The sequence below is a fragment of the Pseudophryne corroboree genome, chromosome 2, assembly GCF_028390025.1.
Source record: "Pseudophryne corroboree isolate aPseCor3 chromosome 2, aPseCor3.hap2, whole genome shotgun sequence".
Classification (NCBI taxonomy): Eukaryota; Metazoa; Chordata; class Amphibia; order Anura; family Myobatrachidae; genus Pseudophryne; species Pseudophryne corroboree.
This window is the reverse complement of record NC_086445.1, coordinates 995,725,587-995,752,113: the sequence shown is the minus strand read 5'-3', so window position 1 is coordinate 995,752,113 and position 26,527 is coordinate 995,725,587. Positions and strand designations below refer to the sequence as shown.

The 26,527-nt window shown below is 47.4% G+C and overlaps 1 protein-coding gene across 9 annotated transcripts in view; it reads right to left on the bottom strand.

Annotated features, from left to right (window-relative positions):
- The window catches only part of SON (SON DNA and RNA binding protein), a 331,417-nt gene that overhangs the window by 144,506 nt on the left and 160,384 nt on the right, over positions 1-26,527 (bottom strand). For all 9 annotated transcript variants that reach the window (XR_010241576.1, XR_010241575.1, XR_010241577.1 and 6 more), the window contains exons 4-5: positions 17,897-18,063; positions 110-253 (exon numbers count right to left, since the gene is read on the bottom strand). Coding sequence is in view for 4 of the 9 variants with exons in the window: in XM_063956485.1 (XP_063812555.1) it covers positions 110-253; positions 17,897-18,063 (311 nt within the window). In the remaining 5 variants the exon portion in view is untranslated. The remainder of the gene's footprint in view (positions 1-109; positions 254-17,896; positions 18,064-26,527) is intronic.

Below are 26,527 nucleotides of genomic sequence, written 5' to 3'. Positions count from 1 at the left end.
ATTGGCGTACAGAATGTCACCAGCACTAGTGACGCCCCTTTATAAGGCTGCCCTGAGAACCAAGTTTGAGAAGCACTGAATTAGATGTCGGACGAGTACATCTACTTACCATTAAGCTAAAGGAAATCGGTTTATGGTCACTGACTTTAAATGGATGATTATAAAAAGGTTGATCTCCTTCCTCCTCATCAGAATCATGAGGCTTATTCACAATCACATCGTCTTCTTTGCTCTGCGCAATTTGCTTACATTTCTTTAAAAGAAACAAAAAAAAAAAAAAAAAGGATGTAATCACAATATAAAATAAAGTAAACAGGCCAACTTTTTCTAATAATTTATATTTAGATGTTCTAGTAATTACTCATAGAATTGAACATAGAAATAGAGAATTTAACATAGAAACACCAACTCATTAGTTGGTGTGGAGAAATAACTGCACTAAGGTAAAGCTACACAAACAGTGATATTATTTATTTATTTATTACCAGTTATTTATATAGCGCACACATATTCCGCAGCGCTGTACAGAGAATATTTGCCCATTCACATCAGTCCCTGCCCCAGTGGAGCTTACACTCTATATTCCCTATCACATGTACACAGACACATTCACGCTAGGGTTAATTTTGTTGGAAGCCAATTAACCTACCAGTATATTTTTGGATTGTGGGAGGAAACCGGAGTACCCGGAGGAAACCCACGCAAATACGGGGAGAATATACAAACTCCGCACAGTTAGAGCCATGGTGGGAATCGAACCCATGACCTCAGTGCTGTGAGGTAGTAATGCTAACCATTACACCATCCGTACTGCCATAAAGGATAGAAATGTATAAACACATTTAGAAATTCCGGAAAACTGCACTAAAACTACGCAAATTTTTTTTCCCAGTGTAGCGCAGATACGGAAGAACAAGTACGATTGACAGAACTTTAAATTGCACATTTCTATCCTTTATTTAAGTAAAGTGAAATAATCTAACGCAGAGATTCAGGGGGTTTTTTGTTTTGTTTTTTATAAATAGGTCATTTCTAAAGCAAGTCTTTGTTAACAAAACGTAGAACTCAGATATAACCGATTTACACCTACCTGAGTTTAAATAACAATGTTAAAGATAGTAAAGTAAAATTTTACAACTCAGACACGGTTAGAACAAAATGTCTGACATATCTTGTTATAGATTCTCCAAATACAGGTTAAGTCTCCCAAATCTGAAATCATGAAAATAAGATTTAAATTACCTACCGGTAAATCCTTTTCTCATACTCCATAAGGGATATTGGGGAATCTAGTACGATGGGGTATAGACGGGGTCCAAAGGATCCAGTGTACTATAAATTTCTTCAACTGGGTGTGCTGGCTCCTCCCCTCTATGCCTCCTCCCACAGGCAGTTATAGGTAAAAACGTGGCCAAAGGAGAAAGGACATATGAGAGAAGGAAATATGATAACAAAGAGTGGCGAGATTCCCACACCAGCACACCACTTAACATATAACAACCAGCAACGTCTTGTAACAACAACAGGTGAACAGGTAACCACATAACAAGAACCTGCAGAAAAGTCAACGCACTGAAGCGGGTGCCCAATATCCCTTATGGACTACGAGGAAAGGATTTACCGGTAGGTAATTAAAATCCTACTCTCTCTAGCATCCATAAGGGATATTGGGGAATCTAGTACGATGGGGACGTCCCAAAGCTTCCAGAACGGTCGGGAACGTGCAGAGACTGCTGCAGCACCGCCTGCCCAAACTGGGTATCTTCTTTGGCCAGGGTATCAAACTTGTAGAACTTCACAAAAGTGTTCTTCCCCGACCAGGTAACCGCTCAGCAAAGTTGTAAGGCCGAGACTCCATGGTCAGCCGCCCAGGAAGAACCCACTGATCTCGTAGAGTGGGCCTTCAGAGACTGTGGAACAGGTAAGGCTGCCGACACATAGGCTTGTTGAATAGTAAGCCTAATTCAACGAGTAATGGACTGCTTTGAAGCAGGACAACCCTTTTTCTGTGCATCATAAAGCATGAACATAGAATCAGTCTTTCTGATTGTGCCGTCCTCTTGACATAGCTCTTCAAGGCTCGCACTGCATCCAATGCCTCCGGAGGAGCAGAAGTGCCAGTACTGGACGGAATCAAGTGAAACGCAGAGACAACCTTCGGCAGGAACTGCTGCCGACTCCGGAACTCTGCTCTGTCCTCGTAAAAGACCAAATAGGGACTTTTACATGACAAGGCCCTCAATTCTGGGACACATCAAGCAGAAGCCAGGGACAGTAACATCACCATTTAACACGTTAGGTACTTGTCTTCCACCGTCATCAGAAGTTCAAACCAGGAGGACTGTAGAAAATCCAACACTACAGTCAGATCCCAGGGTGCCGTAGGCGGCACAAAAGGTGACGGTATGTGGAGTACCCCTTGCAAGAATATCTAAACTTCTGGCAACACTGCCAATTTCTTCTGAAAGAGAATGGAGGGGGCTGAAATCTGGACCTTAATGGAAACCAGCCTTTATCCACACCAGCCTGCAGGAAACGTAAGAAACTACCCAAGTGAAACTCAGCAGGCGTATACGTGCGCTCATCGCACTAAGAGACATATCTTCTCCAGATATGATGACAGTGTTTTAACGTCACAGGTTTTCTTGCCTGAACCATGGTAGCAATAACCTTTTTGGAAAGGCCCTTGTGAGCTAGGATGTTCCGCTCAACCGCCATGCCGTCAAACGAAGTCGCTGTAAGTGCGGGTAGACGAGCGGTCCCTGTTGAAGAAGATCACTTATTAGTTGCAGAGGTCAAGGGTCTTCAACGGACATGTCCAGAAGATCTTAATACGGAAACAAAATGTGTCAGGATGGTCCTAACTGGCGCTAAGCTGCTCGGATGTAACAGATTTCAGAATAAATGTCATTACATTTAAATCAAGAAATAGAAAACCAGCAATTTGAAACACTGTCATACACCACAAGCGCTAAGATGAGATGTCACCATAACGTCCCTTTTAGGCTGAGTGACGGATCCTTTCCTCTCAGGTGTATCTCCCATTCAGGTAAACAACCATAGGATTCCCAGGTGTGGATATCATGAAAAAGATAAAATAACAAAAACAACCAATGTGTAGTACGTAATGTCAAAACCTATTGATATACATATGATGCCTTTAGATGATTGAAATGAATTCAGAGCGTACCCCACTCACACTAAAAGTGGAAGTATAAAACACATCAAGGTTTCTTTTATAGAGGTAACCTTCATTTATTCATATGGCAGCCGGTGTATCAGAAATGGGGTCTCACTCAAACTCAATAGTAAATTGTGATAATTCCCTGAAGCGGGCAGGAGATGCGTACCCCAACACTCACACTCTATAAGTGGTCTGTAAACATATAAAGGTATCTTTCTCTCCTTCAAGGGTAATCCAAAAATCGCGTACCACAACTCACAATTTGGAGAACTGTATGACTCCTATCAAGGTATCTTTCAATTTTCATATGAGGATGACAACTGGGAATTTCTAGTGTAGTTTCCCGGCATAAGTCATAAAGGAATAGAAACAAACCAATGTGTAACAGATCACATATGTCAAACACTTTAAGTGTATAGCAGTTTCTTAATGGTTGAATATGCACGGGATTCAAACACTTCAAAAGGTGTAAGCTAATGCGTACCCCAACACTCACACTCTAGAGGTGGGTGGTAAACTCATAAAGGTATCTTTTATTTCTCCCAGAGTAATAGATGATAATTCAATGTTGCGTACCCCAACTCACAGTTTGATGTGTTAGAGGACTCCTATCAAGGTATCTTTGGGCTTCAGATGACCGGTGCAGCTTATGTATTTAAATCATGTATTTTTCCGTTAGCCCCAAAAAAAAGAGAATGGCAATGCTCATACCAAAGTAGGTAAAAAAGGGGGTTACAGATTTTATTTAACAATACATGCCATTAAAATACACGCATGGAAAACCATGCATAATGGTACATAAGATAGATGGAGACAAATGGATAAAAACGGCAAAGAGAGATGGTAAACTCTTGCAAATCCGGATAAGATAGCTACTCACACTCCTGTTAATCGACGCGTTTCAGCCCACATCTGGGCCTTTATCAAGATCTTGATAAAGGCCCAGATGTGGGCTGAAACGCGTCGATTAACAGGAGTGTGAGTAGCTATCTTATCCGGATTTTTTAATATTGTATTCTGCTTCCCAATTTTTTTAATTTTTTCTTTTTTTTTGCAAGAGTTTACCATCTCTCTTTGCCGTTTTTATCCATTTGTCTCCATCTATCTTATGTACCATTATGCATGGTTTTCCATGCGTGTATTTTAATGGCATGTATTGTTAAATAAAATCTGTAACCCCCTTTTTTACCTACTTTGGTATGAGCATTGCCATTCTCTTTTTTTGGGGGCTAACGGAAAAATACATGATTTAAATACATAAGCTGCACCGGTCATCTGAAGCCCAAAGATACCTTGATAGGAGTCCTCTAACACATCAAACTGTGAGTTGGGGTACGCAACATTGAATTATCATCTATTACTCTGGGAGAACTAAAAGATACCTTTATGAGTTTACCACCCACCTCTAGAGTGTGAGTGTTGGGGTACGCATTAGCTTACACCTTTTGAAGTGTGTTTGAATCCCGTGCATATTCAACCATTAAGAAACTGCTATACACTTAAAGTGTTTGACATATGTGATCTGTTACACATTGGTTTGTTTCTATTCCTTTATGACTTATGCCGGGAAACTACACTAGAAATTCCCAGTTGTCATCATATGAAAATTGAAAGATACCTTGATAGGAGTCATACAGTTCTCCAAATTGTGAGTTGTGGTACGCGATTTTTGGATTACCCTTGAAGGAGAGAAAGATACCTTTATATGTTTACAGACCACTTATAGAGTGTGAGTGTTGGGGTACGCATCTCCTGCCCGCTTCAGGGAATTATCACAATTTACTATTGAGTTTGAGTGAGACCCCATTTCTGATACACCGGCTGCCATATGAATAAATGAAGGTTACCTCTATAAAAGAAACCTTGATGTGTTTTATACTTCCACTTTTAGTGTGAGTGGGGTACGCTCTGAATTCATTTCAATCATCTAAAAGGCATCATATGTATATCAATAGGTTTTGACATTACGTACTACACATTGGTTGTTTTTGTTATTTTATCTTTTTTAGGATATCCACACCTGGGATTCCTATGGTTGTTTACCTGAATGGGAGATACACCTGAGAGGAAAGGATCCGTCACTCAGCCTAAAAGGGACGTTATGGTGATATCTCATCTTAGCGCTTGTGGTGTATGACAGTGTTTCAAATTGCTGGTTTTCTATGTCCAGAAGATCTGCGTACCACACCCTCCGATGCCAATCCAGGGCAATCAGAATTGTCTGAACACAGATTCCTGATTTGCTTTAGTACCCTTGGGAGCAACGGAATCGGAGGAAACAGGTAGACCAGCCGGTAAGGCCAAGGTGACGACAGTGCATCCACTGCCTCGCCTGAGGGTCCCTGGTTCGCGAGCAATACCAGGGAAGTTTCTTGTTGAGACGAAAAGCCATCATGCCTATCTGCGGGCAGCCCCACCGGTTGATGACATGCTGGAACACCTGCTGGTTGGGACCCTACTTCCCCGGGCGGAGATCGTGGCGACTCAGGAAGTCCGCTTCCCAGTTGTCAACACCCGGAATTAAGATTGCTGACCGAGTTCTTGCATTTCTTTCCGCCCAGAGGAGGATCTCTGACACCTCTCGCATGCAGGCTCTGCTTTTTGTCCCTCCTTATCAACTGATATACGCCACTGCTATGGCGTTGTCCAACTATACCTGGATCGCGTGATCCCCGAGCAGAGGAGAGGCCTGAAGCAGAGCATTGTAGATAGTCCGAAGTTACAGAATGTTGATCGGAAGGAGGCTTTCGTGGGCTGCCCACCTGCCCTGGAGCTGCACCCCTTTGGTGACAGCTCCCCATCCCCTTAGACTCGCATCTGTCGTGAGGAGGGTCCAATCCTGAATCCCGAAACTCTGGCCTGCCAGTGGATTGGAGGACTGCTGCCACCACAGGAGGGAAATCCTGGCCTGAGGTGACAGCCGAAAACCTCCGGTGCATCTGTAGATGTGATCCGTACCACTTCGTCAGGAGATCAAATTGAAATGTTCTGGCATGGAACCTCCAATACTGTATCGCCTCGTATGAGTCGACCATCTTTTCCAACAATCTTATGCAAAGATGGATGGGCACTCGAGGAGGTCGGAGCACCACACGGACCACCTCCTGAAGTGTTTTCGCCTTGTCCTCTGGTAGGAACGCCTTCTGGGCCACAGTATCCAGCAACATCCCCAGGAACAGGAGCCGCTGAGTCGGCTCCAGGTGGGACTTCAGTAAGTTGAGGATCCACCCATAGTGTGACAGTTGGATAGTGCAGTTGATATGGGGCAATAAAAGCTCCTTGGATTATGCCTTTAGCAGAAGATCGTCCAGTTAAGGGACAACACTGACTCCCTGGACCCGGAGTTGGAACATCATCTCTGCCATCACCTTTGTGAATACCCTAGGAGCTGTGGACAGGCCGAAGGGCAGTGCCTGGAATTGGAAGTGATCGTCCAGCAGGGCAAACCGCAAGTACATCTGATGAGGCGGCCAAATCGGAATATGGAGGTATGCATCCTTGATATCCAAGGAGACCATGAATTCCTGTTCTTCCATTTTGAACTTGAACACCTTCAAGTAAAGATTCAAGGATTTTACATTCAAAATGGGTCTTACCGAACCGTACGGCTTCGGTACCACTAACAGGTTGGAGTAAAACCGCTTTCCGTGTTGCGGTATTGGTACTGGAACAACGATGTGGGACTGGACCAACTTTTGGAAGGCCTGTTGCAGCGTAACATGCGTATCCTCCAAAGCTGGCAAGCTGGATTTGAAAAATCGTTGGGGTGGAGAACTGTCGAACTCCAGCTTGTAGCCCTGAGAAACAAGATTTCTGACCCAGGTATCCTGGCAGGAAGTCTACCAGACGCGGCTGAAGAGATGCCGTTGAGATCCCACCTCGAGATCCCCTCGGGATGGGTGGGCACTGTCATGCTGAGGCCTTAGCTGAAGCAGAACTGGGGGTCTGTTCCTGAGAGCTGGTGCTTGCAGGCTTTCTTTCTGGACCTCTGCTGCCTCTAGACGCATTGGAGGCACCTCTGGCCTTAAATCGAAATCTGTGAGACCGAAAGGACTGGACAGATGGCCCCGGGTATGGGGGAGTACCGTGGATTTCCCAGCCATAACTTTTGAAATCCATGTATCCAACTCCACCCCAAAGAGCCAATCCCCTGAAAAAGGGAGAGACTCTACACTGCGTTTGGACTCTGCATCCGCTATCTACTGACGTAACCACAAAGCTCTGCGCGCCGACACTGCCATAGCAGTGATCCTAGATTAATATTGCCTCTCTCCTTCAGAGTCACACAGGATGCGGGCAGTGTCCTGAATGTGTTTTAGGAGAGTCACCATAGTGACCAGGGACATATTCCATGAGAGGCCCTCCTGAATCTGAGTAGCCCACGTATGAATGGCATGTGTCATCCAACAACCTGCTATGACCAATCTTTGTGATATACCTGCTGCTGTGTAGATAGACTTCAGCGTAGTCTCTATTTTTCTATGCCCAGGGTCCTTCATGGTAAAGGAGCCCGGAGCTGGTAGTACCGCCTTTTTAGATAGGCGAGAGACTGAAACATCAACAGCCAGGGGTTCTTCCCAGAGTTTCCTGCCTTCAGGAGCAAATGGGAAAGTGAGCAAAAACAGTCTTGACACTTGGTATTTCTTATCTGGATTTTTCCAGGCTAATTTATACAGGTCATCTAACTCTGCAGAATCAGGGAAAGGTGACACTGAGTTTGTTCTGTGTAAAGAAAAACAACTGCTGTGCCGCAGCTTCCTCTACAGGGAGTTTTAACACGTCCAGTATAGCAAGAATGAGGGGTCAACTCCCTGTGTAGAAGGGTAAATAAGAATTTACTCACCGGTAATTCTATTTCTCGTAGTCCGTAGTGGATGCTGGGAACTCCGTAAGGACCATTGGGAATAGCGTCTCCGCAGGAGACTGGGCACAACTAAGAAAGATTTAGGACTACCTGGTGTGCACTGGCTCCTCCCTCTATGCCCCTCCTCAAGACCTGTTAGGATACTGTGCCAGGAAGAGCTGACACAATAAGGAAAGGATTACGGAATCCCGGGTAAGACTCATACCAGCCACACCAATCACACCGTATAACTCGTGATACTATACCCAGTTAACTGTATGAAAAATAACTGAGCCTCTCAACAGATGGCTCTAAACAATAACCCTTTAGTTAGGCAATAACTATATACAAGTATTGCAGACAATCAGCACTTGGGATGGGCGCCCAGCATCCACTACGGACTACGAGAAATAGAATTACCGGTGAGTAAATTCTTATTTTCTCTGACGTCCTAGTGGATGCTGGGAACTCCGTAAGGACCATGGGGATTATACCAAAGCTCCCAAACGGGCGGGAGAGTGCGGATGACTCTGCAGCACCGAATGAGCAAAAGCAAGGTCCTCCTCAGCCAGGGTATCAAACTTGTAGAACTTAGCAAACGTGTTTGAACCCGACCAAGTAGCAGCTCGGAAAAGTTGTAAAGCCGAGACCCCTCGGGCAGCCGCCCAAGAAGAGCCCACTTTCCTCGTGGAATGGGCTTTTACAGATTTAGGATGCGGCAGTCCAGCCGCAGAATGTGCAAGTTGAATCGTACTACAGATCCAGCGAGCAATAGACTGCTTTGAAGCAGGAGCACCCAGCTTGTTGGGCGCATACAGGATAAATAGCGAGTCAGTTTTCCTGACTCCAGCCGTCCTGGAAACATAGATTTTCAGGGCCCTGACTACGTCCAGCAACTTGGAATCCTCCAAGTCCTTAGTAGCCGCAGGCACCACAATAGGTTGGTTCAAATGAAAAGCTGATACCACCTTAGGAAGAAATTGGGGACGAGTCCTCAATTCCGCCCTATCCATATGGAAAATCAGATAAGGGCTTTTACATGACAAAGCCGCCAATTCTGACACACGCCTGGCCGAAGCCAAGGCCAACAGCATGACCACTTTCCACGTGAGATATTTCAGTTCCACGGTTTTAAGTGGCTCAAACCAATGTGACTTAAGGAAATCCAACACCACGTTGAGATCCCAAGGTGCCACTGGAGGCACAAAAGGGGGCTGAATATGCAGCACTCCTTTAACAAACGTCTGAACTTCAGGCAGTGAAGCCAGTTCTTTTTGGAAGAAAATCGACAGAGCCGAAATCTGGACCTTAATGGAACCTAATTTGAGGCCCATAGTCACCCCTGACTGTAGGAAGTGCAGAAATCGACCCAGCTGAAATTCCTCCGTTGGGGCCCTTCTGGCCTCACACCATGCAACATATTTTCGCCATATGCGGTGATAATGGTTTGCGGTCACCTCCTTCCTAGCTTTAATCAGCGTAGGTATGACTTCCTCCGGAATGCCCTTTTCCTTCAGGATCCGGCGTTCAACCGCCATGCCGTCAAACACAGTCGCAGTAAGTATTGGAACAGACAGGGTCCCTGCTGCAGCAGGTCCTGTCTGAGCGGCAGAGGCCATGGGTCCTCTGAGATCATTTCTTGAAGTTCTGGGTACCAAGCTCTTCTTGGCCAATCCGGAACCACAAGTATAGTTCTTACTCCTCTCCTTCTTATTATTCTCAGTACCTTGGGTATGAGAGGCAGAGGAGGAAACACATAAACCGACTGGTACACCCACGGTGTCACTAGAGCGTCCACAGCTATCGCCTGAGGGTCCCTTGACCTGGCGCAATATCTTTTTAGCTTTTTGTTGAGGCGGGACGCCATCATGTCCACCTGTGGCCTTTCCCAACGGTGTACCATCATTTGGAAGACTTCTGGATGAAGTCCCCACTCTCCCGGGTGGAGGTCGTGCCTGCTGAGGAAGTCTGCTTCCCAGTTGTCCACTCCCGGAATGAACACTGCTGACAGTGCTAACACATGATTTTCTGCCCATCGGAGAATCCTTGTGGCTTCTGCCATCGACATCCTGCTTCTTGTGCCGCCCTGACGGTTTACATGGGCGACCGCCGTGATGTTGTCTGACTGGATCAGCACCGGCTGGTGTTGAAGCAGGGGTCTTGCCTGACTTAGGGCATTGTAAATGGCCCTTAGTTCCAGAATATTTATGTGTATTGAAGTCTCCTGACCAGTGATCGCGCTGAGCCCAAAAAAAAGTGGGTCCCACGGACCCCTCACTTTTAAAAATTGGGGTCCTATCTGTCCTTTTCTGGGTCCCATCGGAATGAAGGTTTATATTAATCTTATTAATTATTCAAATATAAAAACAGACTTCATTTGGACACTACAAAAGTATTGCGAGGGGGAGGAGGGGATGACAGTGCTGCTGGGCTGTGTAGCATACAGGACACTCTGCCCCAGAGCTGTAACTAGACATTTCAGTGCCCTTTGGCAATCAGTAAATTGGTGCTCCCCATGCCATACTCTAAATCAAGGACAGTGCGCACCAACAATTTAGGGGCGTGGCTTCATGGGGAAAGAGCATGGCAAGATAACAGTACCAATTCACATTACACCACACATGTAGAGCACGTTATATACTCATTGCACCGGGTACAGCACGTTATACACTTTGCACCGGGTAGCGCACGCTATACACTTTGCACCGGGTAGCGCACGTTATACACTTTACACCGGGTACAGCACGTTATACACTTTGCACCGGGTACAGCACGTTATACACTTTGCACCGGGTACAGCACGTTATACACTTTGCACCGGGTAGCGCACGTTATACTCATTGCACCGGGTAGCGCACGTTATACACTTTGCACCGGGTACAGCACGTTATACACTTTGCACCGGGTACAGCACGTTATACACTTTGCACCGGGTACAGCACGTTATACACTTTGCACCGGGTAGCGCACGTTATACTCATTGCACCGGGTAACGCACGTTATACACTTTGCACCGGGTACAGCACGTTATACACTTTGCACCGGGTACAGCACGTTATACACTTTGCACCGGGTACAGCACGTTATACACTTTGCACCGGGTACAGCACGATATACACTTTGCACCGGGTACAGCACGATATACACTTTGCACCGGGTACAGCACTTACAAGTTGCAGCCATCACCTCAGACCCTCAGTCGTCGTCCCCAGATGCCACGGGAACCCCCCCCCCCAGCAAGCCCAGCCACCACCTGCTTGACTCACTGGCCACGGACTGCATTCAAAACATACTGATATGCAGTAATCACCTTTTTTTGGACGAAAATGCAGTCAAGAGTTAACATAAGAAAAACATTGCCATTAAACCTTATACAATACACTATATACTAGCTTGAATGACACGATGATCTACAACCGCTGACACAATGAATTAATACATGAGACCCGCTGACTGGCCTCCTCCACACTACCCCCATGTACTGTAATGCACAGTGCATGCTTCCTGTCAGGGGAATGGCTGTTACCGGCCAGCACACACAAGGGAGACGCCACTGCCAGCACTGCCCTGACCATCTCGCCAAGCTGCTGACAAGGAGCAATCATCCCCTCACGCATCACTTTTCTATCACACAAGAGCACACACCCTCAGCTACCTGCTGTCCCGCCACCTACCGCTGCATCTTCCGCGGTCTTGATCCCAGCAAATGGCTTCCTCCGCTGGCTCCTGCGGATAACCGATGTGGCAGAGCTTCATGCCCGGCCGGAGTGGACAGCCCCCTGCCACATACGGCGGACTGGACGTTCCGGGTCCCGTGCAGAGCAGAGAGGGGAAAGCGGGAGATCACTCTCCATGGTCTCCTCCCCTTCCTCTGCCATTGAAGAGTTAAAGTGACTGACAGCACAGGACAGCGCTGCTGATTGGTCAGAGCGCGTCCTGTGGGACCCTGCGGTTTGTTTGTTTTTGAGTCACCACTGTCAATTATCGGGTAAAATACGCGCTATAGCGCGTATTTGCGAACACTGCTGACTTGTCCATAGTCCTTGGAAGTTTCTTCCCTGTGTGACTGTCCCCCAACCTCGAAGGCTGGCATCCGTGGTCACCAGGATCCAGTCCTGTATGCCGAATCTGCGGCCCTCTAGAAGATGAGCACTCTGCAGCCACCACAGTAGCGACACCCTGGCCCTTGGAGACAGGGTTATCAGCCGATGCATCTGAAGATGCGACCCGGACCACTTGTCCAACAGATCCCACTGAAAGATCATTGCATGGAACCTTCCGAATGGAATTGCTTCGTAAGAAGCCACCATCTTTCCCAGGACTCGCGTGCAGTGGTGCACCGACACCTGTTTTGGATTTAGGAGATCTCTGACTAGAGACGATAACTCCTTGGCCTTCTCCTCCGGGAGAAACACTTTTTTCTGTTCTGTGTCCAGAACCATCCCCAGGAGCGTTGTAGGAACCAGCTGCGACTTTGGAATATTCAGGATCCAGCCGTGCTGTTGTAGCACTTCCCGAGCTAGTGCTACTCCGATCAACAACTGTTCCCTGGACCTCGCCTTTATAAGGAGATCGTCCAAGTACGGGATAATTAAAACTCCCTTTTTCCGAAGGAGTATCATCATTTCGGCCATTACCTTGGTAAATACCCTCGGTGCCGTGGACAGACCAAACGGCAACGTCTGGAATTGGTAATGACAGTCCTGTACCACAAATCTGAGGTACTCCTGGTGAGGAGGGTAAATGGGGACATGCAGGTAAGCATCCTTGATGTCCAGTGACACCATGTAATCCCCCTCGTCCAGGCTTGCAATCACCGCTCTGAGCGATTCCATCTTGAACTTGAACCTTCTTATATAAGTGTTCAAAGATTTAAAATTTAAAATAGGTCTCACCGAACCGTACGGTTTCGGTACCACAAACATTGTGGAATAGTAACCCCGTCCTTGTTGAAGGAGGGGTACCTTGATTATCACCTGCTGAGAATACAGCTTGTGAATCGCCTCCAGCACTGCCTCCCTGTCCGGGGGAGCTGTCGGCAAGGCAGATTTGAGGAAACGGCGAGGGGGAAACGTCTCGAATTCCAGCTTGTACCCCTGAGATACTACCTGTAGAATCCAGGGATCCACCCGTGAACGAGCCGACTGGTTGCTGAAGTTCTTGAGACGGGCCCCCACCGTACCTGGCTCCGCCTGTGGAGCCCCAGCGTCATGCGGTGGACTTAGAGGAAGCGGGGGAGGACTTTTGTTCCTGGAAACTGGCTGTATGGTGCAGCTTTTTCCCTCTACCTCTGCCTCTGGGCAGAAAGGACGCGCCTCTAACCCGCTTGCCTTTCTGGGGCCGAAAGGACTGTACCTGATAATACGGTGCTTTCGTTGGCTGTGAGGGAACATGGGGTAAAAATGCTGACTTCCCAGCTGTTGCTGTGGAAACGAGGTCCGAGAGACCATCCCCAAACAACTCCTCACCCTTGTAAGGCAAAACTTCCATGTGCCTTTTAGAATCTGCATCACCTGTCCATTGCCGAGTCCACAATCCTCTCCTGGCAGAAATGGACATTGCGTTTATTTTAGATGCCAGCCGGCAAATATACCTCTGTGCATCTCTCATGTATAAGACAACGTCTTTAATATGCTCTACGGTTAGCAATATAGTGTCCCTGTCTAGGGTATCAATGTTTTCCGACAGGGAATCTGACCATGCAGCTGCAGCACTGCACATCCATGCTGAAGCAATAGCCGGTCTCAGTATAATTCCTGAGTGTGTATATACAGACTTCAGGATAGCCTCCTGCTTCCTATCAGCAGGTTCCTTTAGGGCGGCCGTGTCCGGAGACGGTAGTGCCACCTTCTTTGACAGGCGTGTGAGCGCTTTATCCACCCTAGGGGATGTCTCCCAACGTGACCTATCCTCTGGCGGGAAAGGGTACGCCATTAGTTACTTTTTAGAAATTACCAGTTTCTTATCGGGGGAAGTCCACGCTTCTTCACATACTTCATTTAATTCATCCGAAGGGGGAAAAACCACTGGTAGTTTTTTCTCCCCAAACATAATACCCTTTTTTGTGGTACCTGGGGTAATATCAGAAATGTGCAACACATTTTTCATTGCCGTAATCATGTAACGGGTGGCTCTATTGGAATGTACACTAGTCTCATCATCGTCGACACTGGAGTCAGTATCCGTGTCGACATCTGTGTCTGCCCTCTGAGGTAGCGGGCGTTTTAGAGCCCCTGATGGCTTTTGAGACGCCTGGGCAGGCACGAGCTGAGAAGTCGGCTGTCCCACATCTGTTATGTCGTCAAACCTTTTATGTAAGGAGTTGACACTGTCACGTAATTCCTTCCACATGTCCATCCATTCAGGTGTCGACCCCGCAGGGGGCGACATCACATTTATCGGCACCTGCTCCGCCTCCACGTAACCTTCCTCATCCAACATGTCGACACAGCCGTACCGACACACAGCACACACACAGGGAATGCTCTGACTGAGGACAGGACCCCACAAAGTCCTTTGGGGAGACAGAGAGAGAGTGAGTATGCCAGCACACACCAGAGCGCTATATAATGCAGGGATTCACACTACACACAGTGATTTTTCCCCTATAGCTGCTAATATTACATAGATTGCGCCTAAATTAAGTGCCCCCCCCTCTCTTTTTTACCCTATGGAGTCTGGAAACTGCAGGGGAGAGCCTGGGGAGCGTCCTTCCAGCGGAGCTGTGAGGGAAAATGGCGCCAATGTGCTGAGGGAGATAGCTCCGCCCCTTTTTCGGCAAAACTTCTCCCGCTTTATGGAAAGTTATGGCAGGGGATTTTACACATATATAGTCTTAATGACTATATTATGTGGTAATTTGCCAAGTAAGGTACTCTTATTGCAGCCCAGGGCGCCCCCCCCCCAGCGCCCTGCACCCATCAGTAACCGGAGTGTGCAGTGTGCATGGGGAGCAATGGCGCACAGCTGCAGTGCTGTGCGCTACCTTAATGAAGACCGAAGTCTTCTGCCGCCGATTTCCAGGAACGTCTTCTTGCTTCTGGCTCTGCAAGGGGGGCGGCTGCGCGGCTCCGGGACCGGACGACCGAGGCTGGGCCTGTGTTCGATCCCTCTGGAGCTAATGGTGTCCAGTAGCCTAAGAAGCCCAAGCTAGCTGCAAGCAGGTAGGTTCGCTTCTTCTCCCCTCAGTCCCTCGTAGCAGTGAGTCTGTTGCCAGCAGATCTCACTGAAAATAAAAAACCTAATTTATACTTTCTTTTCTAGAAGCTCAGGAGAGCCCCTAGTGTGCATCCAGCTCGGCCGGGCACAAAATTCTAACTGAGGTCTGGAGGAGGGGCATAGAGGGAAGAGCCAGTGCACACCAGGTAGTCCTAAATCTTTCTTAGTTGTGCCCAGTCTCCTGCGGGGCCGCTATTCCCCATGGTCCTTACGGAGTTCCCAGCATCCACTAGGACGTCAGAGAAGTCCCCAGTAACAGGATCCAATTCCTCTCCCTCCTGCTGTATCTCCTCATCAGAGTCTGAGAGAAAAGCAGGTAACCCACGGTTTTGTGGTCCTGATCTAGACTGTGTAACATCTGCCCTTGCAGCTAGGTCTGCAACAGCCTGGTGCAGTTGTTGAGTTATCCGAGTATTAGCAGTGACCTGAGATGACATATCTGACATCATGGATTATATGGCACCTAGCCAGGAAGGCTCCTGACCCTCCCCCTCAGTCCCCTCACTGAGTTGTGAGGACTGGCTACATTGTTCACATGACATGGAACCAGATGTAGAGGGAGAGCATCTGGTGTGACCTACACTGCATAATTGGTGTTTTTCCATGTTGACCGTAAACACATACACACAGACAAGTAATGTAATAATAGCAAGCCTGCCCTTACTGTATGTGAGAGGGAGACAGAGAGAAGGGAACAGCACACCCAAGCTCAACAGCTCCAGTGAGGATGCAAGCTGTTATATCACGGTGTGACATCGGAATATTAGTCTTTTTCAGGACACAGATTGTGTACAATAGCGGCTCTCCCCCTTTACTACACCCCTGTACCAGTTTTCCTGCGAATCCTGAGTGGCTGGAGGAGCTGTGTGTGCCTGTTGCTCATAAAGTATCCGACAAGCACTGAATATACCCCATAATAGTAAGCTAATATAAATAAAATAAAATTTTAAGCAAACAAAAATATCACAATATTATTTTGTGGAAGGGAATGAGCGCACCCATATTCAAGCGTTCTTCTGAATGTACTGAATCAGTAGGTAGCGCCGACTTAATGTTCCAGATAGGGAAACACCATCCATATGAACAGACAATACCAATACAAATGAATAATTCCCTTGAGATTAATATATTAAATATATTCTTAGTGCGGGATTTCCTGTCAAGTTGCAGATCCTGTGTGTATAATGTATATATGAAACAAATGCATTTTGTGTTTAGACTTGGGTCTTATCCCCAATATCTCTCATTATGGTGTGCAAATATCCCAAACTACGGAAAAATCCGATAACCAATATACTTCTGTCGCAGCATTTTGGATATCGGAGACAACCTGTAGGCCTTTCTGACTCCTAACCTGTGACTTTTGCAGACTTAATGGGGAGTACGATTAGCCCCCCAAAAAATTCATGCGGTAAAAACAAGACTTTTGGGGAGTAATTCAAGTTGACTCCCCATTTTTTACCACAAAAATAAATAAATAAGTTTTTTGTTTGGGAAGGGATTTTTTATCGCCCTAATATTTTATTGACTTGTATAAACATCCTCATAAATCACAACATATAATTTAAATGTACCCCAAAGTACTCTAAACAGTTGCTGAAATACACGTTTTTCATTAATTAATAAGAGTTGCAAAATTAAGCTCCAAGAGTCACCTCATAACAGCCAATACTTTGATTACGGCCACTAAAAGCTATACATCTGCTTATCCTCATTGGCAAATTCATTGGGGAGCATAGTACATGGTTCGAACAGAAGAAATATCCAATTTCGGCACAATGCCCATTAATTAAAGCTACTAATTGAATACGCTTAATTTTTTTTTTTTTTATCATCACATGATATACACATTATTAACGGGAGATTTCACAGTGTGGAACTCGGGCTAATTGAATTTGCCCCATAAAGATAAACCTTCGGGATCTGTCAAGTAAAGTTTAAAAATCACATCGAGTATTTTTATCTGGTGAGGATTTAGAATGAATGCGAGTGTTTCACCAATGATCAATTTTATCTTATGTAGAATGTATGGCCTAATTCAGACCTCATCGCTTCTCTGTGAATTTGCAGAGGTTTGCGATTGGATAGTCACCGCCCAGATAGAGTGAAAAACCGCCCCGTGCAAATCTGCGTACGCCGTGCGCAAAGCTTTTCAAATGCCGGTCAACTGCAAATCCGTTCGCAACTCACTATCGAATGATTTTTCCAGTCTGTGCGTAGACCAGGACCTACTCCTACAGTGCGATACAAACAGGCTGATCAGGGCTGTAGCGGACGTCACACGCCCTCCCTGAAAACGCTTGGGAACGTCCGTGTTTTTCTAGACACTCCCAGGAAACGGCCAGTTACCACCCCCAAATGCCCACTTCCTGTCAATCAGCCTGCGTTCGCCTAGCAATAATAATAAAAAAAAAAAAAACACGCAGGGTTTCTTTGCAGTTTAGCCTTGTGCGTGCGCATTACGATCCGTACGCATGCGCAGTCGTTCCATAATCGGCTACTGTGCGATTTCGCACAAAAGCAATCAGGTCTGTATTAGGCCCTCACGGGTTGTGAATAGAATAGATAACTGTATTTAGATATAAATGATTAGTTGTCCTCTCTTTTAACTGGGTGTTTGATGTTGTATGTAGAAACCGATGATCACTTACCTCAGTAAGTTCTTGTATTGTAACACCATAAGTCCTATGGGTAATTTTTTCATCAGAGGGTGCAGCAGGCGTAGTAATCGGCTTCAAGCTAAGTGGCAATGGCACTCCAGCCTTAACACACATGGCAGCTGCATTCGCTTTAGCTATTTCCAGAAGCTGTGCTTTGTCTGAAAAGAAAACAAGACAACTTATTGTACCTCTCCCACAAGGTTATAAAAATAGGATTTTAATTACCTACCGGTAAATCCTCTCTCTAACGTCCTAGAGGATGCTGGGACTCCGTAAGGACCATGGGGAATAGACAGGCTCCGCAGGAGACATGGGCACTTTAAGACAGACTTTAGGCTCTGGGTGTGCACTGGCTCCTCCCTCTATGCCCCTCCTCCAGACCTCAGTTGTTTAGACTGTGTCCAGAGGAAGATGGGTGCACTGCAGGGAGCTCTCCTGAGATTCCTGCTAAGAAAGCATTTTATTAGGTTTTTTTCTTATTTTCAGGGAGCTCTGCTGGCAACAGACTCCCTGCATCGAGGGACTGAGGAGAGAGGAGCAGACCTACTTAAATGATAGGCTCTGCTGCTCGGCTACTGGACACCATTAGCTCCAGGGGGAGTGGAACACAGGTTCGTCCTGGGCGTTCATCCCAGAGCCGCGCCGCCATTCTCCTCACAGAGCCGGAAGAAACGAAGAAAGAAGACTACTGAGGCGGCAGAAGCCCTCGGGTGCTTCACTGAGGTAACGCACAGCACTGCAGCTGTGCGCCATTGCTCCCATATACCTCACACACTCCGGTCACTGTAAGGGTGCAGGGCGGGCGCCCTGGGCAGCAATAGAATACCTCTCCTATGGCAAATGACTATATACATGTACAGGTGGGCACTGTACATGTATATAAAAGAGCCCCCGCCATATTTTATTAAGTTTGAGCGGGACTGAAGCCTGCCGCCGAGGGGGCGGGGCTTCTCCCTCAGCACTCACCAGCGCCATTTTCTCTCCACAGCACCGCTGAGAGGAAGCTCCCCGGACTCTCCCCTGCTTGACACACGGTGAAAGAGGGTTTTAAAGTAGAGGGGGGGCACATAATTGGCGATTATACATTACAGCAGCGCTACTGGGTAAACATTGTGTTTTTCTCCGGGGTCATATAGCGCTGGGGTGTGTGCTGGGATACTCTCTCTCTGTCTCTCCAAAAGGCCTAAAGGGGAACCTGTCGACATGTTTGACGATGAAGGCTCGCCTAAGGAGGAGGGGGAGTGCATGATTGTCAGGTCGCCGTCGGCAACGCAGACACCGGACTGGATGGATATGTGGAATGTCTTGAATGCTAATGTAAATTTATTGGATAAGAGATTACACAAGAGTGATGCTAGGGATCAGTCAGGTAGTCAGAGCATGCCTGTCCCAGTGGCACCGGGACCTTCTGGGTCTCAGAAACGCACATTATCCCAGATCACTGACACAGATACAGACACGGATTCAGATTCCAGTGTCGACTATGAGGATGCAAAATTACAGCCAAAAGTGGCTAAAGGTATTCGTTACATGATCATTGCTATTAAAGAGGTTTTGCATATTACTGACACGAGGGTACACATGTATAAAAAGAAAAAGCCTAAAATAACCTTTCCATCCTCATTTGAGCTAAGCGAATTGTGCAAAAAGGCTTGGGAATCTCCAGACAGGAGACTACAAGTTCCCAAAAGGATTCTTATGGCGTATCCCTTCCCACAAAAGGACAGGATACGATGGGAATCTTCGCCTAAAGTAGACAAGGGGTTGACACGCTTATCCAAGAAGGTGGCACTGCCTTCCCAGGATACAGCTACCCTCAAGGATCCTGCGGATCGTAAACAGGAAGTTACCATGAAGTACATTTACACACATTCTGGTACTATTGTTAGGCCGGCTATGGCATCGGCCTGGGTTTGTAGTGATGTCGCAGCATGGACAGATTCCTTGTCTACGGAGATTGAGACCCTAGATAAGGATACCATTCTAATGACTCTAGAGCATATCAAGGATGCTGCGTTATATATGAGGGATGCTCAAAGAGACATTTATTTACTAAGCTCCAGAATAAATGCTATGTCTATTTCTGCTAGGCGACTCTTGTGGACCAGATAGTGGATGGGGATGCAGACTCAAAGCGGCATATGGAGTCGTTGCCTTACAAGGGGGAGGAGTTGTTTGGAGAAGGCCTCTCGGACCTTGTCTCTACTGCTATGGCTGGTAAATCGAATTTTTTACCTTATGCTCCCCCACAACATACTAAGAAGGCACCTCATTACCAAATGCAGTCCTTTCGTTCAAATAAAAGCAAAAAGGTACGGGGATCGTCCTTTCTTGCCAGAGGTAAAGGCAAGGTAAAAAAGCTGCACACAGCTAGTTCCCAGGAGCAGAAGTCCCCCCTACGTCTGCAAAATCCACCGCATGACGCTGGGGCTTCCCTGGGGGGGCCAGATCAAGTGGGGGCACGTCTTCGATTTTTCAGCCACGTCTAGGTTCACTCACAGGTGGATCCCTGAGCAATAGAGTTTGTTTCTCAGGGATACAGGCTGGAATTCGAAGAGATGCCTCCTCGCCGGTTTTTCAAATCGGCTCTGCCAGCTTCTCCGTCAGAAAGGGAGTTAGTGTTAACTGCAATTAAAAAATTGTACCTGCAACAGGTGATAGTCAAGGTTCCTCTTCTCCAGCAAGGAAAGGGGTATTACTCAACCCTGTTTGTGGTTCCGAAACCGGACGGTTCAGTCAGACCCATTTTGAATCTGAAATCCCTGAACCTGTACTTGAAAAAGTTCAAGTTCAAGATGGAATCGCTCAGACCGGTCATCGCCAGCCTGGAGGGGGGGATTGGATGGTTTCCCTGGACATAAAGGAAGCTTACCTTCATGTTCCAATTTTTCTTCCTCACCAGGCGTTCCTGAAATTTGCAGTACAGGACTGTCATTACCAATTTCAGACGTTGCCGTTTGGGCTTTCCACGTCCCCGAGAATTTTCACCAAGGTAATGGCGGAAATGATGGTGCTCCTGCGCAAGCAGGGAGTCACAATTATCCCATACTTGGACGATCTCCTCATAAAGGCGAGATCTCGAGAGAAGTTACTGGACAGCGTGTCACTGTCAGTGAGGACGTTGCAACAGCACGGCTAAATTCTCAATATTCCAAAATCCCAGCTGGTTCCTACAACGAGTCTGACCTTTTTGGGCCTGATTATGTACACAGAACAGAAAAAGTTTTTTCTTCCGATGGGAAAGGCTCAGGAGCTCATAGCTCTGGTCAGGAACCTATTAAAGCCAAAAAAGGTTTCAGTGCTTCACTGCACCCGTGTCCTGGGGAAGATGGTGCCATCCCCTTCGGCAGGTTTCATGCGAGGACTTTTCAATGGGACCTACTGGACAAATGGTCCGGGTCTCATTTACAAATGCATCAAAGGATCACCCTGTCTCCCAGAGCCAGGATATCTCCCTGTGGTGGCTGCACAGTGCTCACCTCTTGGAAGGCCGCAGGTTCGGCATGCAGGACTGGATCCTGGTGACCACGGACGCAAGCCTCCGAGGTTGGGGAGCAGTCACACAGGGAAGAAATTTCCAAGGACTTTGGTCAAGTCAAGAGACTTGTCTTCACATCAACATCCTGGAACTAAGGGCCATATACAACGCCCTACGTCAAGCAGAGATCTTACGTCACAATCGACCAGTTCTGATCCAGTCAGACAACATCACCGCAGTAGCTCATGTAAACCGCCAAGGCGGCACAAGGAGCAGAGTGGCAATGGCGGAAGCCACCAGGATTCTTCGCTGGGCGGAGAATCATGTAAGCGCTCTGTCAGCAGTGTTCATTCCGGGAGTGGACAACTGGGAAGCAGACTTCCTCAGCAGACACGATCTGCATTCCGGAAAGCGGGGACTTCATCAGGAAGTCTTTGCGCACATTGCAAGTCGGTGGGGACTACGCCAAATAGACATGATGGCATCCCGTCTCAACAAAAAGCTACAAAGGTATTGCGCCAGGTCAAGAGACCCTCCGGCGGTAGCTGTGGACGCCCTAGTGACACCGTGGGTGTTCCAGTCGGTATATGTGTTTCCTCCTCTTCCTCTCATACCCAAGGTGTTGAGGATAAGAAGAAGAGGAGTGAGAACAATTCTCATTGTTCCAGATTGGCCAAAAAGGACCTGGTATCCATATCTGCAAGAAATGCTCACAGAAGATCCGTGGCCTCTTCCTCTAAGGCAGGACCTGTTACAACAAGGTCCGTCTGTTCCAAGACTTACCGCGGCTGCGTTTGACGGCATGGCGGTTGAACGCCGGATCCTAGCGGAAAAAGGTATTCCGGATGAGGTCATTCCTACGCTAATAAAGGCTAGGAAGGACGTGACGTCTAAACATCACCACCGAATATGCCGAAAATATGTTTCTTGGTGTGAGGCCAGGAATGCTCCTACGGAAGAATTCCATCTAGGCCGTTTTCTTCACTTCCTACAAACTGGAGTGAATTTGGGCCTAAAATTAGGCTCCATTAAAGTTCAGATTTCGGCCTTATCCATTTTCTTTCAAAAGGAATTGGCCTCTTTACCTGAAGTACAGACTTTTGTGAGGGGAGTACTGCATATTCAGCCTCCTTTTGTACCTCCGGTGGCGCATTGGGACCTTAACGTGGTGTTAAGTTTCCTTAAGTCACATTGGTTTGAACCACTTAAAACAGTGGAGTTGAAATATCTCACTTGGAAGGTGGTCATGTTGTTGGCCTTGGCTTCGGCTAGGCGAGTTTTGGAATTGGCGGCTTTATCACATAAAAGCCCCTATCTGGTTTTCCATATGGATAGAGCGGAGTTGCGGACCCGTCCTCAATTCCTACCTAAGGTGGTCTCATCCTTTCATATGAACCAACCTATTGTCGTGCCTGTGGCTACACGTGACTTGGAGGATTCCGAGTCCCTTGATGTAGTTAGGGCTTTGAAAATGTACGTGGCCAGAATGGCTAGGATCAGAAAAACAGAAGCACTGTTTGTCCTGTATGCAACCAACAAGGTTGGCAGCCCTGCTTCAAAGCAGACTATTGCTCGCTGGATCTGTGACACGATTCAGCAGGCGCATTCTACGGCAGGATTGCAGTTACCGAAATCGGTTAAGGCCCATTCCACTAGGAAGGTGGGCTCGTCTTGGGCGGCTGCCCGAGGGGTCTCGGCACTACAGCTGTGCCGAGCTGCTACTTGGTCGGGGTCAAACACTTTTGCAAAGTTCTATAAGTTTGATACCCTGGCTGAGGAGGACCTCCTGTTTGCTCAATCGGTGCTGCAGAGTCATCCGCACTCTCCTGCCCGTTTGGGAGCTTTGGTATAATCCCCATGGTCCTTACGGAGTCCCAGCATCCTCTAGGACAGGCCTGGCCAACCTGTGGCTCTCCAGCTGTTGTAAAACTACAAGTCCCATCATGCTTTGCCACCGTTTTGCTATTACGGAAGGCTCAAACTGTGGCAGGGCATGCTGGGATGTGTAGTTTCACAACATCTGGAGAGCCACAGGTTGGCCAGGCCTGCTCTAGGACATTAGAGAAAATATGCTGGGCGCCCGTCCCAAGTGCGGACTTCTTCTGCAAGACTTGTATATAGTTATTGCTTACATAAGGGTTATATTATAGTTCATCGGTTTGGACCGAGACTATGTTGTTTGTTCATACTGTTAACTGGGTAGTTTATCACAAGTTATACGGTGTGATTGGTGTGGCTGGTATGAATCTTGCCCTTGGATTAACAAATATCCTTTCCTCGTACTGTCCATCTCCTCTGGGCACAGTTTCTCTAACTGAGGTCTGGAGGAGGGGCATAGAGGGAGGAGCCAGTGCACACCCAGAGTCTAAAGTCTTTCTTAAAGTGCCCATGTCTCCTGCGGAGCCCGTCTATTCCCCATGGTCCTTACGGAGTCCCAGCATCCTCTACGGACTACGAGCAATAGATTTACTGGTAAGTGTAAAATCTTATTTTTCTCGTAGTCCGTAGAGGATGCTGGGGTCCACAATAGTACCATGGGGTATAGACGGGTCCACTAGGAGCCACTGGCACTTTAAGAGTTTGAGAGTGTGGGCCGGCTCCTCTCTCTATGTCCCTCCTACCAGACTCTAGAAACTGTGCCCGAGGAGGACGACAACTTCGAGAGAAGGATTTTACACAGGTAGTGGTGAGATTCACACCAGCTCACACAAACAAGGCAAACTAACTAACTTGAAAACTCAGCAACAGCTGAATAACATTACTGAACCAAGTAATAACGCAGTACTTAACTAAGAACAAAACAGTACTGAATCAAGTAACCACTGCAGGATAACGAAGCGCTGGGCGGGCGCCCAGCATCCTCTACGGACTAAGAGAAAAGGATTTACCGGTAGGTAACCAAAATCCTATTTTCTCTTGCGTCCTAGAGGATGCTGGGGTCCACATTAGTACCATGGGGATGTACCAAAGCTCCCAGAATGGGAGGGAGAGTGCGGAGGCTCTTGCAGAACTGATTGACCAAACTTCAGGTCCTCAGCGGACAAAGTATCGAACTTGTAGTACCTTGCAAATGTGTTCGACCCAGAACAAGTAGCTGCTCGGCAAAGCTGTAAAGCCGAGACACCCCGGGCAGCCGCCCAGGAAGAACCTACCTTACGAGTAGAGTGGGTCTTAACAGACGTAGGACACGGCAATCCTGCCGTAGAATACGCATGCTGGAGAGTGAACCTGATCCAGCGAGAGATCGTCTGCTTAGAAGCAGGACACCAAAATTTCTTGGGATCATACAAGACAAACAGAGTCCGATTTTCTGTGACGAGCAGTGCTCTTCACAAAGATTTTAAGCGCCCTTACAACATCCAAGGACTTTGATGGAATTGAGTAGTCAGTAGCAACTGGCACCACAATAGGTTGGTTAATATGAGAAGCATACACAACCTTTGGAAGGAACTGTTGACATGTCCGGAGCTCAGCTCTATCTTCATGGAAGATCAAGTAGGGGCTTTTACAAGACAAAACCCCCAGCTCCGACACACGTCTAGCAGAAGCTAAGGCCAACAAAGTGACAGCCTTCCACATGAGAAACTTGACCTCAACCTCCTGCAGAGGGTCGAACTAATCCGATTGGAGGAACTACAACACCACGTTAAGATCCCAGGGTGCCGTAGGCGGTACAAAGGGAGGCTGGATGTGCAGAGCCCCTTTCAAAAAAGTCTGAACCTCAGGGAGGGAAGCCAGCTGTTTCTGGAAGAAAATGTATAAGGCCGAATTCTGGACCTTTACGGATCCCAACCTCAGGCCCATATCCACACCTGCTTGCAGGAAGAGAAACCGTCCCAGTTGAAACTCCACCGTAGGAAACCTATTGGATTCACACCAAGATATATACTTCTTCCAAATTCGATGGTAATGTTTAGACGTTACTCCTTTCCTAGCCTGTATCAGGGTAGGAATAACCTTGTTCGGCATGCCCTTCCAAGCTAATATCTGGCGTTCAACCTCCATGCCATCAAACGTAGCAGCGGAAAGTCTTGATAAGCGAACGGCCCCTGTTGTAGCAGGTCCTCCAGAAGAGGAAGAGGCCTCGGCTCTTCCAGCAGTAGACCCAGAAGATCCGCATACCAAGCCCTTCTTGGCCAGTCCGGAGCAATGAGGATTGCCTGAACTCTTGTTCTCCTTATGAGCTTTAGAATCCTTGGAATGAGTGGAAGTGGAGGAAACACGTACACCGACTGGAACACCCACGGAGTCACCAGGGCGTCCACCGCCATTGCTTGCTGGTCTCTTGACCTGGAACAATACCTCCGAAGCTTCTTGTAGAGGCCGGAGGTCATCATGTGTATTTGAGGAATCCCCCAAAGTTTTGTCACCTCCGTGAACTCCTCTGTATGGAGGGCCCACTCTCCTGGATGGAGATCGTGTCTGCTGAGGAAGTCCGCTTCCCAGTAGTCCACTCCTGGAATTACTGACAGTGCCAGTGCGTCTTTCTGCCCAGAGGATGTTTTTGTTACCTCTGACATTGCAGCTCTGCTCTTCATTCCGCCCTGTTGGTTTATGTAGGCCACAATCGTTACATTGTTCAACTGTACTTGAATGGCTCGATCTCGCAGAAGATGTGCCGTTTGGAGAAGACCATTGTACACGGCTCTTAGTTCCAGAATGTTTATTGGAAGACTGGATTTCAGACTTGACCACCTTCCTTGGAAGGTTTCCCTTTGAGTGACTGCGCCCCATCCCAGAGACTTGCATCCGTGGTTAGAAGGATCCAGTCCTGAATCCCGAATCTGCGGCCCTCCAGAAAGGTGAGGTAGTTGCAGCCACCAGAGGAGTGAAATCCTTGCTTTCAGCGACAGACGTATCCTCAGGTGTATATGTAGATGAGAACCTGACCACTTGTCTCGGAGATCCAGTTGGAAGGATCAAGCATGAAATCTTCCATATTGTAGAGCCTCGTATGAGGCAACCATCTTCCCCAGAAGGCGAATGCACTGATTAACCAAAACCCGGGCTGGTTTCAGGACATCCCGGACCATTGTTTGTATCACCAACGCTTTCTCCTCTGGTAGAAACACCCTCTGCACTTCTGTGTCGAGGATCATCCCCAGGAAAGACAATCTCCTTGTTGGCTCCAAATGTGTCTTTGT